Raw genomic sequence first — 18042 nt, 5'->3', positions numbered from 1 at the left:
TGAAGAGAGTTGTGATAAAGGTGAATGCTTGAGTCAAATTAAAGAAGTAAAGTTCCAAATTTTGTTTGTGCATCACTTATTTTGAATCATTCACACTTTAAGTTAATTAAGATTTATTTAATCAATGTTTCCTATCAATCGTGTGTTGCGTGGCATTTGTCTTCTGACCCTGAGTGCCTATATTTCTTTCATATTTTATTGATGCCGAGTTCCGTATGATATAATTTCGTAATTCGAATGAAGAGGGACGCTAAAGAAAAAAGAGAGAGGGAGAGATGCCATATTGCAAACTTAAGCTATAAAAAATGACAAATAATGCATTTCAAATTGTGCAAAGAAGAAAAAGCAAAGCGCCCAAGGAAAATAATAAAAGTTTTGTACTTACATATGAGGTTTCCTAATTGTTGTTCTGAAAAATCCTTATTTTGTACACAATATTCCCAAACCGCGCCTAGAGCGGATCTAGAAAAGCTACAGAGCAGTGTAACCTCACGAGGTCATTGGATTTCACTGACGGAATCGGTCCAAGGGTTTTCCACGGGCACCATCGACGCCCCTTTGCTCTACCGCTTAATAATACCACTATAGTCGCGTAAATTCCAGGACGAACTTTCGCTCGCGCACTAACGGTGCCACAAAAAAAAGTAATCGGAATAATTACAAAAATGAAATTTAATGAGGCAAAAAAAAGGAAATCCAGTGGTAATTTATGTCAAAATCTGTAGACGGTGACGGCGGCAGGAAACGGAGTGCTTCGGGAACCACCAGAAGTTTTCGGTCGGTCTTGCTTCTGGAAAAAATGCGGTCGGCGATGGTAAGCTCCAGGTAACTCGAATGGAGAACAGCGGAATTCTAATGCTAAAACAAAGTTAAAGCTCAAAATCATTTCTCGAAGCGGGAACAGTAAATAATCGAATTCGGTAGCAGTTTCTACGGGAAAGCAGTCTATAACTTTTGATTGAGAAGTCTGATCGAAAAAGTACGAATTGTTTTGGATTCTACGCACCAAAATTAATAAGAAAAAGTGTTTTCCCGAGAAATTTTGGTGCAGTCGTTTTTTGGTAAAAAGGGAAGGTTTATACACACTGCCTTTTTTTGAGCCCCGAAAAAAAAATTGTCTCAGATCGACCCGGAAAAAAAATTTTCTTATAGAATGTGGCCTGTAGAATCCATAATTTCAACAGTTCCAAGATTGGGCTACTAGTTCAAAAGTTACAGCCCTTTGAATTTTCTTTCGAAATTGGTTTCTAGTCTATAACTTTTGATTGAGAAGTCTGATCGAAAAAGTACGAATTGTTTTGGATTCTACGCACCAAAATTAATAAGAAAAAGTGTTTTCCCGAGAAATTTTGGTGCAGTCGTTTTTTGGTAAAAAGGGAAGGTTTATACACACTGCCTTTTTTTGAGCCCCGAAAAAAAAATTGTCTCAGATCGACCCGGAAAAAAAATTTTCTTATAGAATGTGGCCTGTAGAATCCATAATTTCAACAGTTCCAAGATTGGGCTACTAGTTCAAAAGTTACAGCCCTTTGAATTTTCTTTCGAAATTGGTTTCTAGTCTATAACTTTTGATTGAGAAGTCTAATCGAAAAAGTAAGAATTGTTTTGGATTCTACGCACCAAAATTAATAAGAAAAAGTGTTTTCCCGAGAAATTTTGGTGTAGTCGATTTTTGGTAAAAAAGGAAGGTTAAGTATTCAAATACTAGGCGAAGTATTCGAATACTTCTCAAAGTATTCAAATACCTTGCGAAGTATTCGAATACTTTACGAAGTATCCGAATACTTTGCGAAGTATTCGAATACTAAATATTTGTGAAAATATTTGAGTTACAAATACAAATACTGCTTCCATAAAAGTATTTAATTACAAAGTATTTGAAGACTTTAAAGGATTTGAATACTAAAAAGTATTTACAAAATCGAATACTGCCCAGCTCTGACGGCGTGGTCATTACTTCGGGTGTGAAACCTCAAGGCTGGAAACAGGTGCTTCGTTATGACGTTAATGTTAACGCGCCTTTAGACAAGCGAATACTAACACGTATTTCGTTTACAGTGCGATTAGGAACTTGATTTTCCAAACGTATTCGAAAATCAGGTTGGCTATGATAAAAGAAAAGTTCTACATAGCCATTAAATGGTTAGTAGACAGACAGAAAGATTTTTTAATTAATTAATTAGAAATCACAATTTTATTTTTTTTCGAGGTATAAAATTAAATTCGAACATTTTTAGTTCTGAAACGTATTTCCAATATCTTCCTAAAATGAAAGCTCAAAATAAGTTTCTAAAGAAGTGGTACAGGAATCAACATCCAATTTTGATTTATAATCTTGAATCTTTCTGTCTGCTTGAACTGTATAAAATTACACTCGAAAGGTATTTACCAACACAAAGTTGCGTCACTTGAATTTCACCAGAGCGACCTTGCACCACAAACAAGGTCACTCCTTAGTTACGTCAACGGTAAATCACCTTCACCGAGGCTTTTTTCGTTGGGGCAATCCGCAATCCCAGGTCGCGACCTTGCACCACAAAAGAAGGTCACTATTTAGTCGTCGGGAAATCCTCGACTCCACGAGCGGCAAATCGGGGGAGGGGGGGAGCTGTTCTATTACAGCTTTACTTACTTACTTACTTTATTTATTTCTTTGTATAGAATGGGTTGCTATTGGAATCTGCAATTTTGTTTATCTACGAAGCAGGACTGAAATTCTGATTTTACTTTCAAATGATATTTAAAAATGTTACATTGTTGCGACTGCTAGCTCAATATAAAAAAAAATTTAAAATCGAAACACCCTTAAAAGCATCGGTTTATTACTTTTTTGAATACAAGAAAATGGTAACAGCAATAATAATTGCAGTATCCCTTGGTCGTTCAAACTCGAATTGATCCCATAGATTGATCCAACGCTTAAAAAGAAAAATCAACGCAAATTCCTAGACCTCGTATAATGAATGGCAGGTTTGAATCGTAGTTCAAATTTTAGGGTCATTTTAAATTACGTTGTATAAAATGTATAATCCACCCTGCGGAAATTGACAGGTGTCTGACTTAACTGCCCTGACGGGCCGACGCGTATTGCCTCTCTGAGCAATCAATTTCTCACTACTTTAACGCAAACCTTTTGCACTAATAAACTCAGTCAGGACCGTATTTAAGGAACATGACAAAAAAAATCTACCAAATTACTATTACAATGTGTAACACTGTTGTTTTTTTTTAATGCGTTAACGGGCTCCCGTTACAGCAGGATCCAAAAACCATTACTTATTCATTTTCGAAATATCGTCTTGAAAGTCCCGACAAGACATGCAGACATACAAACGGATATTATGATCGATTAAAAAACAGGCTTTCACTTCTGATTAATATTAATTGTTATAGGCTTTGGTTTCGGATGATTTAGTAAGCTGAGGCTTCGGTTTGCCATATACGTTCGCACCTAGGTAATTAAATCGGACGGAGATTTTAATCGGCCTTTATTAGGAGTCGTCTAATGTTAATGCGATTCCTATATCGGTTTTCTCCAATCGTGATTTGTAAGAAAAAAAAGTGCTGAATCAGTGCGAACGTATAAATAAAAACGAAAATAAGTTAGGAAAGTTGTTGACAGAAAATGCACCCGAAGCCAATTTGTGAATCGTATAACTAAAACAAGTTGTTTTCATTTTCTTGCCAAAAATCTTTTATATCGACCAACTTTGCATATGCTCAGGAAGCTAATTTTAAATCGCCATTTTTAATGAACTGCACCAACTCGCGCGATTCAAAGGTCTCGTAAATTATTGCAATTTATTTCTGAAATTACTCAATTAACACTAACTTTCTTTACGTTTAGTTCGACTGGAAGTATTTTTACGGTTAAAAAATAAATCTGTTATGGTGGATTTATACAAACATTATCATTAGTTCACTATCAAAAATGATTAAGAAATATCCAATAGAAACAAAGTGTGTCAAAACGACACACGCGGCTCAACGTAAAAATCTCGAGCACAAATATTCACGTACATTCTTTTACCACTGAAAACCAGCCCTGGTAATTTATGGGATGATTGACTTAACTTCTTGCGGTACGATACAACCGCTCTAACGACCCTGGACGGGAAGTATGCTCAGAATCTTTTTCTCTTTACGTTCAAACGGCTCCTTTAGTGGTTTAAGCATTTTTAACTGCCCTACGCGAATTCTCTCGTGGCTTGGCCCGTATTGCCCCTCGGTTTACCAGCGACGACTAACTCCCACTTACTTAAAATTTTTGTTCACGCCCATTCTGGGACGTACAACCTTCTCCACCAATAGAGCTAATTTTTTTCTGGCCAATCTGCTCCCTAGAAAGCTAAATGGACGTATACAAATCTGGGCAAGACCGCTGCGTATCAAGCTTGACAATCTTTGGCTTGGCTCCATTCGCCCAAATAAAAAATCGAAAAAATGTAGGAAATATTGCCAAATAAGGAGACCACCGTTTTTATCTCGTAATACCCTATTTGGAAAATTGCGTAATCCCAAATAAATGCAACTGCAGACCTTATACTACCAAAATGCAATTAAATTTTCGCCTACACCCATGTATTCTTGTTACTATAACGGTCTCGCCCCCCTGATACTACTATGTGAAAGACAACTATTGTCTATAAATCCCTAATCGGGAACGGTAGCACAAATCATTAACGGTATCTACTGGAAAACAAGATGCAGGAAAGCAACCTCTAAAGCCCCTTTATAATTAACGGAAAGAAACGTATCAAACGCTTGCCTTGAAATTAAACGGTACGGTATACAATGCGAAAATTCCACACAATGACGCCAAAAAAATTAACGTTTTCATCTTTTATACAAATCGGAAATTTGTGAAAGGGCCCGGTGGTTTTCCCAGGCGGTATGACGTACTCAGGATGAACGTGCAAAAATTAAAGTCACTGTAACTATTTACATGGTCCCTTGTTATAATAAAAATGAGGAACCAATCTTAAAATTCATGCCAATTAAGCTCGCTTCATTTGACACCAAACACAACGTAATCAGCCGAGGTTTGTTGCAACACATCTAATTAGCTACGGATACTTATGCTCACCGAAATTTCCAAATTCGGTAGTCTATTGTTACTTGAATTCCCGAGTCCAGCGAGAAGCTTGATTATCTATCTTACTGCGGCGACCTTGTCAGTTTCGATCCTAGTTTTAAATTAGAATTGCGTAATTAGTAACAAGTCCGCTTCCAGTCGATAACACAATATATAGGTGAGGTCGCGGCTGTAGGGCTGTTGTTTAGTCGCCTCTTACGACACGAAACGTCCTCTGCGATAGGGCTATTCTTTCTGCTCCTACACGGGTAAATAAACATCCCCCACAGGGCCCCCAGGGTATCACTTTCTTCAAGTTCTACTCTGATTTAGATGGAACTGGTAACGTTGATGGCCCGAACCGCTCGCAACAAATTCACCGACTTTTGGGCCAGATCTTTATTGGCTTTGTCTGCCATTTTATGTTTCTCGGCAAGCGCGACGTTAAGGAATGAGGTTATTCTTACTTTGTTGACGCAGCCATTAATTTTCGGTCTACTACGAGCGGGCGGTACTCGGGACCGATTCGCCACGGAAACGCGAACTGGTATCAGAAGTTGAAATGGCCTACGGTTTCAGACTCAATGACTCCATTGACAGCTGCAGTCTTACATAACCAAAATTTAAGCCTGCAGCAAACTTTTTACAGCTATTCTAAATCGGTACAAATATCTTTGAATCGCTCCCATTTATATTCATGAAGTGATAAAATTAAGCTAGCAAAAGGAAATAATTAATCCTTTGAAAATGTAATATAATTTACGTTAGCCGCTTGCATATTTGAGCAAACTTAATTCGAATTACAAATAATTGGCATAATTAATCGTAATAAAGCGCACAATGGCAAGTCAATCTCTGTACCACGCCCCCATCGACTACATTTGTACAAGTGCCTGAATCATAAAGAGCTAGTTGCAAGTGATGAACTTCAATTAATTAATTAATTAATGAAAGGAATGACCAGGGGAATGATTTTGTGAAATTCGAACTTCATTATCTTTGTAGCTGTACTGCACTGCACATGTCAAGTTCACTCTACAATGGAACTGACTGTCAGATTCGAACTTCATTACGAGTGTACATTTTACTATAACTTTACGAATGAGTAATCTTGACTATCCCCTGACTGCTTTCTTTACAAGTTAAATATCCATTCCGTTTTTTTTAATGCGACAACGTTGAAAACGATGAAAAAAAGCAACCTAACGACGAAAGGGTTCTCATTCCGATTTTAAAGTCTTGTTAATATTCAGGTTTCTTATTGCTTATTTATTGAATGTCACCCTACCAATGATAATTAAAACTCGATCTCTTACGTAAACGTGGATGTGAAATTATAACCTGAAAATAAAACTAGAATTTGAAACCCAAAACTGGAACCCTAAAATCAAAGCCTTCAAAAACACAAAGTTTAACATACCTCCGATTAATGAGAGTAGAGAATTAAATTGGTTTAAACTCTATATAAAACGAATAGAAAAGTCGTAGTCTCCAAAATTCCAGTGGTGTTCAAACTCGATCCAAAATTACGTAGAGAATTATACAATATCCGGTTAATCGCCATAAAGTAATAATACTAAGATCTTTAATTTAAGTTAAAAATGTTACAAATTATGTAATATTCGGATTTGTTTCAGGAATCTTCACCAATGAAGACAATGTGAAGGAAAGCGAAGATTCGCCGTCGAAACAATGTGATACCGAGGAAATTGTTATCGTCCATGTGTTTATGTGATATGTCTTAATATAATAGTTGTGTGTTGTGCCGGCCAAACGAAACGAAAGAAAAATGCTGTCCTACATGCTGCCGATGGACGAAAAGCCTCCACCGGTGCCCATTAAGGGCGGCATGCAATTAACCTTAGGTTCCGAGCACATGGCGAATGGACGGACTACCACTTCGACGCCGATTAGTAAAGACACGAGCATGAGTAGCTTCATTAGTGACGTCACGACGGCTACGGCCAGCCATAGCTCTATGACAAGTTCTAGTGATAAATCGAAACCGAAAATCGCGGTGAACGGCACTAAGCATCAGACGCTGAAGCGGTAAGTCGATTTTTGATTATCCTTACCGCCCCTGCAAATTGTGTTACAATTTCAACACAATGGAAACATATCGTAGGCATGAGGTGACTTATCGGTCTAGTAACTTCGTTAATGTTTTAACTCTAGACGAGGATTGTCTGCGTGTATAAAGATACATTCACATGGGAAAATAGGCGAGTTGATTGGATTTCTGTATCCATTCATTCCTGACAATTACCCAACGCCAATGGAACGTTTATTTATAAACGTGAATTTGCATTTTTCATTCGTTAACGGCCAACTTCCCTAAACAGCGCTAGATGATTGGGATTTGGACGTTTCGATTATACAATCACGCAAAGTTTATACATCAGGCATCGTCGACACGCTCGATTTTTCTCTTACGGAGGAATGTAAATTGTATCTACCACAGATCGAGTGAATAAACTTGATTGAAGACCGCAAGTAATTTAATTCCCGTTTAAGGTAAAGATTAGTTTTACTACGCCAGGTTGTTGTAATGGCAGTTGGCAAAAGTTCACGTCCTTTCCTTTTCAATGGGTAGGCCGGCTCCTATTTTGGATCTTCATCGTTTCCGCTGCTAAAGAAACTTCTTCCGCGATATTGCATTCGGAAAAAATGCTAGCTCAAAACAGATCAATATTTAAACTTACAATTTTTATAATTTCTCCTCGTACACGTTCGACATCTGCCAATATTGATTTCAATTAATGATTTGGGAAACTCATTGGCCTCGATCAACTTCTAAAAATTCCAAAGAATTTGCATTTTGCATACGAAAAGAAAATTGACATGAACATTATCCGGGTCGCACAATGGGTTCGAATAAACACAATTAATTGATTGACAATGACAAAGTCATTTCGAAACACATTAAATGAAAATTAAAACCACAATTCCTGAAACAAAGAAAATCTTAGAAATTACCCCGCAAGCAGGCGTTCGACAAAAACAAATTTACACGCTCTTCTTATCATCGCGAAACTAACGACAGCCACCCCTTTTTACCTTGTCTCGTGTGTTTAATGGAAAACCACCTCCATCAAAGAATAATCATCTTCCGGTTTTTATAAATAAAGCGCCAATCAAAAACGCCGGCTGCGAAAGAACGCATCGCGCGTCCCCACTTCCGCTAAAAATAATGCGCACATCGTTGCCTACCTGCTCTCAGGTCTAAAACATATGCGTTAATTAATTCACATTTGCAAAGACTTTTATAAAAATACCCAAACTCGACCAGATATTTCTTACTTAATGCGTCTTATCTAAATCGAATCATACACATACGATTCAATAAAAAAAATTATCCAATTGCAAGCAAAACGAAAAGGAAAAATAACATTGAGGCAGAAATTCAAGTAAAATGAACCAACTCCGCCTTTATTCGTAAACAAGTATAAATTGTGCGCAACTCTTGTGCAGATAAAGCGCATTTTTTAACATTGCTTTTGTTTTGACATCACCAATGGATATATTTCTTGCAGACGTCTCAATTGCTCTTTGTGAGTACCCTCTTCCGACAATTCGTTCCTGAAGTATAAGGGATCACGATAAGAGATCGAGGAGGAGGGCTACGGTGCATTCCTTTCATTAGAGTACCATGAAGGATGAAACTAGTTCCACTCTCCCCTCTCTCCCTCCACCCCGTGCTTTCATAAGAGGACAGAAAGGAGGGCAGTAGTTGGTAGAAAACGGTTCCTTTCGTCGAGACCTTTAGTTAGAGTAAGTACCATGAAGGATAAAACATGTGTTACCCCCCCCCCCCAATCATATACTGGGTGGCATTCCAGACCCCCCAGTTCTATATTTTCCATCAACATGAGAAGTGCTCTTTACTACAACTCACCCTATACACTTCATGAAAGGGTCTTCGAACGTATGGCATATTTGTCCAGAATGGAAAATTAAATTGTTTTTAAGAGTAATGGGGGTTCGTAGGGATGAAGTTTTAAGTCAAGGTGGTAACTCCGGGGGGGGGGGGGATTATACAATATTATACAATACCTCCTAGTCAAACACCATGTTACCCAATATTTACACATTTGACGACTCTCTCTGCAGTCATCATCATGAAATCATTTGTATTCTGGGGGGGGGGGGGATTTCATTCCCCCCAGACCCACCGGTTCTATATTTTTAACCAACACGAGAAGTGCCCTTACTCAGAAGAGTTCTTTGAACGTATGAAATATTTGTCCAGAATGGAAAATTAAATTGGTTTTTTAAGAGTAATGGGAGTCCTTAGGGATGAAGTTTTAAGGCAGGGTTGCAACTCCGGACGGGGCGGGAGGGGGGTTATAGAATACCTCCTAGTCAAACACTACTACCCAGTGTACCTATACACATTTGATGACTATCTGCAATCATTATCATGAAATCATTTATATACGGAGGAATTCAATCACCCCCCCCCCCCCAATTTTCTAAAGTTGTGCGTATGCAAAATCTGAGACCAATTGGTTGTCGTATTTAAAAGTTAGGCACGTTTTACTTTCAAAAACAGCATCTCAGCAAATTATTCGTGGTGGGGGGGCCCCCTTTTAGACAGCGAAATTTGATGGCCGTCTGGCAGACCTTCAAGGTATAGGCTACCTACTGCAAAAAAGGACTCTAGCACCATTCCCCTAGAAGTATTTCGAAACGGCAGAAGTGGATCCGGACGGACGGGCGGACAAAACGCAAACAATACCAAATTTTTTTTAATTCTTAAAAAATCTGCTAAAAACAGAGTCACTGTTAATAAATTGAAATATTTCTCATATACAGGGTGGCTCGTCATTATTTTTAACGAAATAACGTTTACATGGCGTTACGTATACGTGTATTGTTTTTCTCTGTGTACTTTAAATTGACAAAATCTCTTGAAGGGCGCCTAATTTTATGCAACTAAAATATCTTATTAAACAAAATAAGGATTTGGCGGTCATATTAATTAATTTCCGTATTTTTATTTTCGTTCGTGTCCGATGTATTCAACTGAAGAAAAGGGTAACAGTGTTAGGAGCGTAAGAGATTTATTTTCTGTGAAGCCACAGCAACAATATTCAGATTAATAAATATCACAGCCAGATCTTTATTTGTTTGAAGAAGTTATTTTGCTTGCATAAAATTAGGCGTCCGATTTAATCACGTAAATCCCTATGTCTACTTTTTAATAAATATCACTGTATACATACCTAGGAATGCTAAAAAAAATGTTAATCCAACCAAAGGAATGGCATTATCGAAACTAAATACAAAATTCCCAATCAATGGAACAAAATAACACAAATCCTTTGTTTGGGATTTGCTTTTAGGCATAAATACAGTACAAAATTTTGTTTCATGCAAGTACTTCTCATAGGTCGATTTCTTCAGGAATATCAAAATTACTTCAAATTATTATTATGTGATGTGATGTGGTTATGTGATAACGTAATTCGTCGGTATCGAAATAATGTGGGCATAAGAAGTTTAGCAATCTTAATAAAACGGGTTGTCCGTATTCAAAAGAAGTTAGTACGAGTGTTGAGTCAACCAAGCAGTTGTTGCTTAGTGAAGCCTTTCGACAAGTAGCGAGTGTTTTTGTGTCAGTGCTAAGTGCGCCTGAATATTATGGATTATGGCTTATAACAATAATGTAAGTATAACTCTCGCCAGGAAAGATTGCCGGTCACAGCACACCTTGCGTCAATTTACAATCTTTGTTTTTCTTAAGATGCGAGCGACTTCCGGAATAGGATCGTGCCAATGTTGAACGAAAAGTCGTTTTGTTCAACATTGACACGATACTATACCGGAATTTGCTCACATCTTTAGAAAAACATAGATTGTAGACCGGGATCAAGTGTTCTATGACCGGCAATCTTTCCTAGCGAGAGGTTTAGTTAAGGTTCTGAATGCCGCTTTTACTTCTAGCGTTATTGTCACAATGAAAAATCGCAATGTTTACTCTAAAATTAATAATTTGGGAGACTCAGTAGCTTCGATCAAATTCCAAGTAATTAACTAAACAAATTAATATCTGACATAATTCTTGGGCTCGAATAGAAAATCCCCCTCTATCTGAGTCGCACTTAGGGTTCGATTAAACACACACTTAAATCCTTTATGAAGATTGTTTATCTTTTTTCGCATACTTTATTTCGATTCCGACGAATTACCTTACCACATAAACAGGCTGACTGTCTAAAAATTTAGCATAAAGAAATGTATGTTGTCTTCAATATTTAACGAAAACCACTTCCACCACCAAAACTCCTTCCTGAATTTTAAAATAGATCGCCAATCATAATTAAATTCAATAAACGCTAGCCAGGGCGCGTCATTCCTCATAAAACGCGCAATTTTTCGAAACACCTGCATCTCTTAACAGCTGTAACAAAGGGGTGATTAGTTGGGAATCATCAATAAATGCCCGGGAATACCTAGGCGCTATTTAAAATAATGACAAAGTGTAGTTACATGACCTATTACAATAACGATAAAGAATGGAAAAATGTGGTCGGAGTGAAACGCAGGGGAATGTTTATGGACAATTTAAAAGTGTTAAAATACAAGCTGAAGCTAATCAAAACGGTTACTTACCCTTGCTTCACAACTACTCACACAAAAATTCTTTTTAAAAGTTCTTTTTCGCGACCCGACTTCTCCCCATTCCCCCTTCAATAACCAATGCACATTTTTCCTCAGCTCAGGAAGTGCCTGAACCTTGGTACCGCACGATAAGCAATTTCAGTAACGACACCTCTTGGTACATAATGCAATGTATTTCCCTATATGCATTTTTACACTTGAGTATCTGATTTTTAAATTTTGTTTGTATTTATAAAGCCCTGTGTTATTATACAGCGATAAAACACGTGCGTTAATTAAATTTCACCTGATAAAAATTCTTCTTATCGTAAACGACCAGATGTAACCTTACTTTTGACACCTTATCTAAATTGAACAACTTACAAAAGCGATAAAAATTAAAAGGATTATGCATCTACACAAATTTCTAAAAGAAAAAGTATCACTTGAGATACAAAGTCAAGTAAAACAAACCCTGAAGGTATAAAGGCGCACGAGTTCCTGGTTACCATGTATGTTTGAATTTAAATTTTTATTTTGACGTTAAATGTTGTTCTAATTGATGTCAGTTAAATTTGAAGTCAAGGTTTTGTATCAGAGTTAATTATTTAATGATGTTAATTTTGTTTAATTGACTGTTGTTCAATTTTGTTACGTGTTCAAAGATAATGAACATCTGAAAATATTTGCGTAGTATTTTGAAGTGTTACTTTCGGTCGTTGCGATAATAGCGTTATCGTTGCGTAGGCTAAATAGTTTCATGAAAATCACCGTTTTATCGCAGATGTTTTTTCGCCAATAAGAAAACACGTGCGTTTAATGCATTCGAAGGTGCATTTGAAAGTTGAAAAGAAAGGGAAATTGTGTTAAATAGAAGAGACGGACGTTAATCGTTGCTTTTTTGGTAGTAGAGTTTAATCGCTGCCTTTTGATTGTTTTCTTTTGTTTGGTGGAAGTAAGACTTTTCTTGTATTACACCAATTATTTCTACATTCTTGATAACACAAACCTTTCAAACTCGAAATTCTATGCGTAAAAACTTCTTGCACAACATTAAACTTGTTTCCGTATTATTTTACTAACATGAGGACGATTACGTTTCTCTTTTTAAAATTGCCTAGCCGACTGTACTACCGGTACCAAAAATTAGCGTCACAGACCCACGATTTCTTTCAAAATAACCCGAGACAGCCTCGTTTACACTACATTCTTCTTATTTAAGCAAAAACACTTCCTCCAGAACTCGAAATTCCTCTACGTCGCCAAAACTGTTAAACCACCTGCATCGCTTATCTCGCACGTGACATTGTCGATAAAGCAATCAATTCTTGTCCCATAACCATTTTTTATCAACATCTGACCCGATAAAACTTTGAACTCACGTAAAAATTTCGATTAAATGTTCCCTTAGTTACCCGTTTTAAATTCATCATACAAACTAAATACAATAAAGAGAATTAAATGAATTAACAAATAAATTTATATAAAAAAAGTAACATTAATATGACAATTCAACATTTTTTTTCCAATTCTGTGTCTATGTGAAAAAAAATCCCCAGATCTCATGGAATAACGTATATTTTCATTACAAGGTGGCTCGGTCTCATCGTCGAAATTCTAGAGAAACAGAAACAACGTTATAGGTATGTTATATAGATAGCTGAAAACATTGTTATTGAGGGACATCAGTTCTCAATAAGACAGTCCATATCTGAAACAATCACAGATTCTAATGAAAATAAGCCGCATTGCCAAACAAATGGGAAAACTTTCAATTATAGAATCGCACACAAAACTGGCGAATGCAAGAAGTAAGCTTACAAAGCACCCAACTTTAATTAAGGTTTAGCCCCAAGCAATTTTCATTGTCATACCAACCCCTGCGTATTGGATACGTCCCCTACAATGCATTTCCGACCGCTTAAGGCAAGGACGGGCGAGTTTTAAAGAAGAACTATCACGCTCGTGTGTCAATTAACATTGACAAAAAAAGCGGTACAGGATGATATATAACCATTGTATCGGCACGCCTTCTCTATTTATCTATTTCCATTTTAGATCATCTTCCGGTTTGAGTTAAAGCCATAAAGAGCTACACCTGTCATTTGTTTTACTTTACCGGTTAGCGATGAGGAAGCGCACGACCTCCGTCTGGTTTTTTTTAGATTTTACGCCCAAAAAAGCCCAAGTGAAAACAGTGCCAATATAAATGCTAATCGAGTGAGAGATCGACTTTGTATTCAGTTAATAAGGTATTGATGTGGAAACACCTTTCCGGTATTCCTACAGTGAATGTTAAACATAATCGATGGAAGTTGTCAACGTTTCTTCGTTACACTATTTCGGGGGAACAATTGGAAATAGCGGCCGGTTAAAGATAGAAGAGAAAAACGCGTGTGATTCACTAATGTATTTGCAGACGCTTAAAATAAACGCGGTTGTAACCCTTAAATTAATTCTTCATTAAACGGCACGGACGTGACTTTTTTTTAAATATCTGACGGAGGAGATTACATCGGCTCTATCAATCAGACGTTATTGATCAACTTTCATGCGAGCGTCTGTCAAGTCAATGGGACAATCAAGTATAAAAAATAGCTTGTCGTCCATTGTCATCTATTAAAGAGTATTGGTTGTGGTGCACAAAATCCCCTCAATCTGGACAATGATGATAAAGAACATTTCAAACCAACCTCAAAAGGATGGTAACACTGAAATTAAATGCAAATAAAATTCTCAATCACTGAAACAAAATGGATTCTTATCAATGAATTAAATACAATACAGAATCGTTTCATACAAGTAGTTCTTATAGGTCGATTCCTTTAGGAATATAAATATTGCACATTCGCAAACATAACCGACCATTAGTTTATACAATGCAAAATATTCAAAACAACTTTCACTAACTGACTTGGATGAGATTCCATTCATAGTGATTGCCAAGTAAACATTCCTTGATATTGTTATTATGCACTGGAATAAGACCCCAAGCTTCCGCTGTGTTGATATCAAATTTTGTCCAATTATATAAGCTGTATGGTGTGAGTAAATGCACCAAATAATGGTCTATTTCCGGCCGAATGACATTGTATACAAAATATTATTTATCACACAAAGTGCTACACAAATGTTTTACGAAACTTTGATAGAATAGCTGTTAACTGATCCTAACCGTTAGCGACGTAAACGAAGAAAAATTTCTGCTTATCATCACGAGTTTTTAAATTCAGTATGTACCTTGAATTCCGTTTCTATGTGAAGAGGGCGTCTCCAACTCGAAAGTGTTCCCTCGCGTACATTTTATCACTCGTCAAACAGATAGGTCTGAGACAAACCATTCACGGAAGTCGCATCGTACCGAATCAGGGCGAACGATTCTCATTCGCTTACCCTGTCAGTTCTGATTTCGCTTTAGTAGCAACCATACCATTTTTCAACAAAAGGATCATCAATTTGTAATTAATAAAAGATGATGGAAATACAAGAACAAATTCAATAAACATTTTACGCCCCCACATAAAAGAAACAAAACCCCGACTCACCACACAAGCCGATAACAAACATCGTAATTGAATTTAAAAATCACCTTTCTGTGATAAATGTTTCTGTGGAAAAATAACAAATAAACAAATCCGCCCCTGAAGTACCCACCCTGCTTAACTGCTAGCTCATTCTCAATTACTGTGTAATTTAGACAAAGGCCTTACCAATTCAAATTTATGATAACAATTGCTAAACGCACTTGCACCATCGCTACCTTAGTAAGTTTCTTCCGCAGTCAGCTCGCTCTTGCTTGAAGGGAAAACCGGGTCATCTCTCTTTCTTTTACGCCCTTGCGCAATTTAAATGGTTAAGATTCGTGGTAAACATTTCCAGTGGCGTAGCTTGCGTTTTTCTCCTTTAATAAAGCTCATAAAACCGGAAATGATAAAATTCAAAAACCGTCAGATATCTAATCCCACATCTAATCCCAAGAAACCCAAAAATGCCCGATGTCCCATTGACTCAGTTAAAAGCAAAATGCTGCGCAATACCCTGATAACTAGCGGATCTGGCTGAAAAGGATTATCAGGTAATTCTAGTTAATTTCGCCTCCAAAATTTGGCGTCGCCATCTATCGTATGCCGCGCCGGACCCGAAAACCCATCGCCCAAGAAATACAAGCACGAAATTTGAGACCTGCCCTATAATGACACTACTCTCCATATTTGAAGAAGGAAAACATCTTCTTGGAAAGCGCCCAACCCGGAAGCAGCAAACAAAAAGCTGTATCTAGGGACGCTAAGAAGTGCTGAACTTTAAACGGGGACAGCAACCATCCTTATTTAACTCTAATTATCGAGAAGCGGCACGGTTTGAAATTCAATTGTTGATCCTGCACCATCTGAATCTTTAAAGCACTACCTCGTATAGATGAGGAATATCTCGTTATTATTTGCGTAATATTTAAAAAGTATCTCATGTTTTTCTCGGGTCGTAGATAAGAGTTTCAAGATAAATTTTTTTGGCGTGACCCAGGAGTACGTTAGGTGTAGGTTTAACGGAGATAAGAGGGTTTGTGGGGTGTGGGCGACTTTTGAGCAGAGATAGCAGATTACCGTCCAGGTTCGTTGGTTTCCTTTTCTATAGCCGAGCGACGAGAAATAGATGAGAGGGTTTGCGATTGGTAGAAAAGGGACGCTGATCGGGAACTTTGCGGTTGTTCCGTTTTAACCCCGCACGTCAAGATAGAGGAAATGGTCGTGACAGACGCGCAACGAGTCCAGATCCTCCGTTCGAAATTTTTTAATTTGCGCGGGAAAAAAGTATACATTAGCGAAAATACGAAACCTGTCAGTGAGCCCAAATTCAAGAAGAGGCATGGTTAATCGAATTCCGAAAAATCCGCGGAAATCATTGTTACGGAAGTATTGCGAATTGGAATTGGAGGAATATTAACGTTAAATTGCGAACGCATTACAGTCGCACCGGACGTTTCGGTCTGACTGTCTTCGTCAAATACGGGTAAATCGGTGTTGATAATGGTCGCATAAATTTATACAATTACAAACAGCCGTTTACGGTGAATAAATCAGTGGCGTTTCGGCTATAATTAGAAAGCGAAAAATTAACGTTTCTCTGATAATAATTTGAATGGCGCCTGGTTGAATGCAGTCGAAATAAATAAAAAACTTCATTGCCCGATTGTTTCTATACAAAAAAACGTAATCGTACGAGAAAGATTCGGGAAACTTCAACTGACCCAAGGATCCATTTTATCATTTCGGTTATTGTCCGGCTGTAAGGCGCCATCTTTTCAAGGAAATGCTGCACTGCTTGTACCTTAACGAAACCACTGATTCTAGAAATAATGGTGATCGTTGATGGATCTTCTCCAGTGGTATGAATGATGAATCGTTTGTCACGTCCTCGAAATTTGCCTCACTATAGGACAGCTCGGATTGATCCTACTGCCTACTATAATAGGACAGCAGCATGAAATCGAAATCTAATGTATGTGGGCGGTTTATAAAGCCCTGTCGACGATAGGGATGATTTTCGCACTGGGGTGAGAAAAACGCCGTGGTGTTGCGTGCTTAGACCGTACAAGTACTGCTATAAGCACCGTGCTTTAATACACGGATATGGGGCACTGTAGTCTTGGGTATGTGAATCTCGGATTGCGTAAGGAATTGCTTCTATAGCGACCGAGTACACTAATCAAGGCAGGCGTGCGGTTCCGGGTGCGGCCTGGATCTTCGCCGTATTGCTTCAACTGCTAATTGTGGTGTGATGTATATCAGCTACCATATGTACCACCACACTTTGATTAAGGTAACGTATTTTTTTTGATTTGTATAAAAAATTATGATCGGATCTTTTTAAGAAATTGCATTAAATGTTTTATTGAAAGTAACTGCTAGGTCGATGTAAATTGATTGCGTGGAACAAATTTATCTAATAATCATTATTACACATCTAAAGGAATTTTGGTTGTTTTCATCCATTTGGAAATTGTGAGATTATTCCACTAAATGAGTTCCGCTTTTTTTTGGTTAGCTATAAATATAAATGTTGCCATTTTTCTTTTTGTTACTGAACTTCCGTAAGAGAAGGGGGTTGGAATTTGTTTGTGGGCCAATTGAAGGTTGGGCGTATCGACGTGTTCGTAACGAAATTAGTTTCACGTAAAGATTTTGATGGCTCTTTATTATCTATTGAAACAATCAATTCTGGATACTGTGCGAGTATTTGAATCCAACCCTTTTTCCTTTGCTAGGGAGGTCTGTAGTACTGCTGGAGCATAAGAAATACATAGGTACTAGTGGATCAAAATTGATTGGATGCGCTAAAAATCCAATGTGTTATGCAAGGGCTGTACG

General features: G+C 37.5%; 1 protein-coding gene across 1 annotated transcript in view; it reads left to right on the top strand.

Moving 5' to 3' along the window:
- Positions 1–18042, top strand: part of LOC116181122 — a 95232-nt gene that overhangs the window by 4886 nt on the left and 72304 nt on the right. Inside the window, exon 2 of the mRNA XM_031501397.1 lies at positions 6712–7123. Within this exon, the coding sequence (XP_031357257.1) occupies positions 6864–7123 (260 nt within the window). The 5' untranslated portion in view covers positions 6712–6863. The remainder of the gene's footprint in view (positions 1–6711; positions 7124–18042) is intronic.

Source organism: Photinus pyralis, unplaced genomic scaffold (assembly GCF_008802855.1).
Source record: "Photinus pyralis isolate 1611_PpyrPB1 unplaced genomic scaffold, Ppyr1.3 Ppyr1.4_LG9, whole genome shotgun sequence".
In the NCBI taxonomy this organism is placed as follows: domain Eukaryota; kingdom Metazoa; phylum Arthropoda; class Insecta; order Coleoptera; family Lampyridae; genus Photinus; species Photinus pyralis.
Note: the sequence above shows the minus strand (reverse complement) of the source record. Positions and strands in the feature narration are given on the sequence as shown.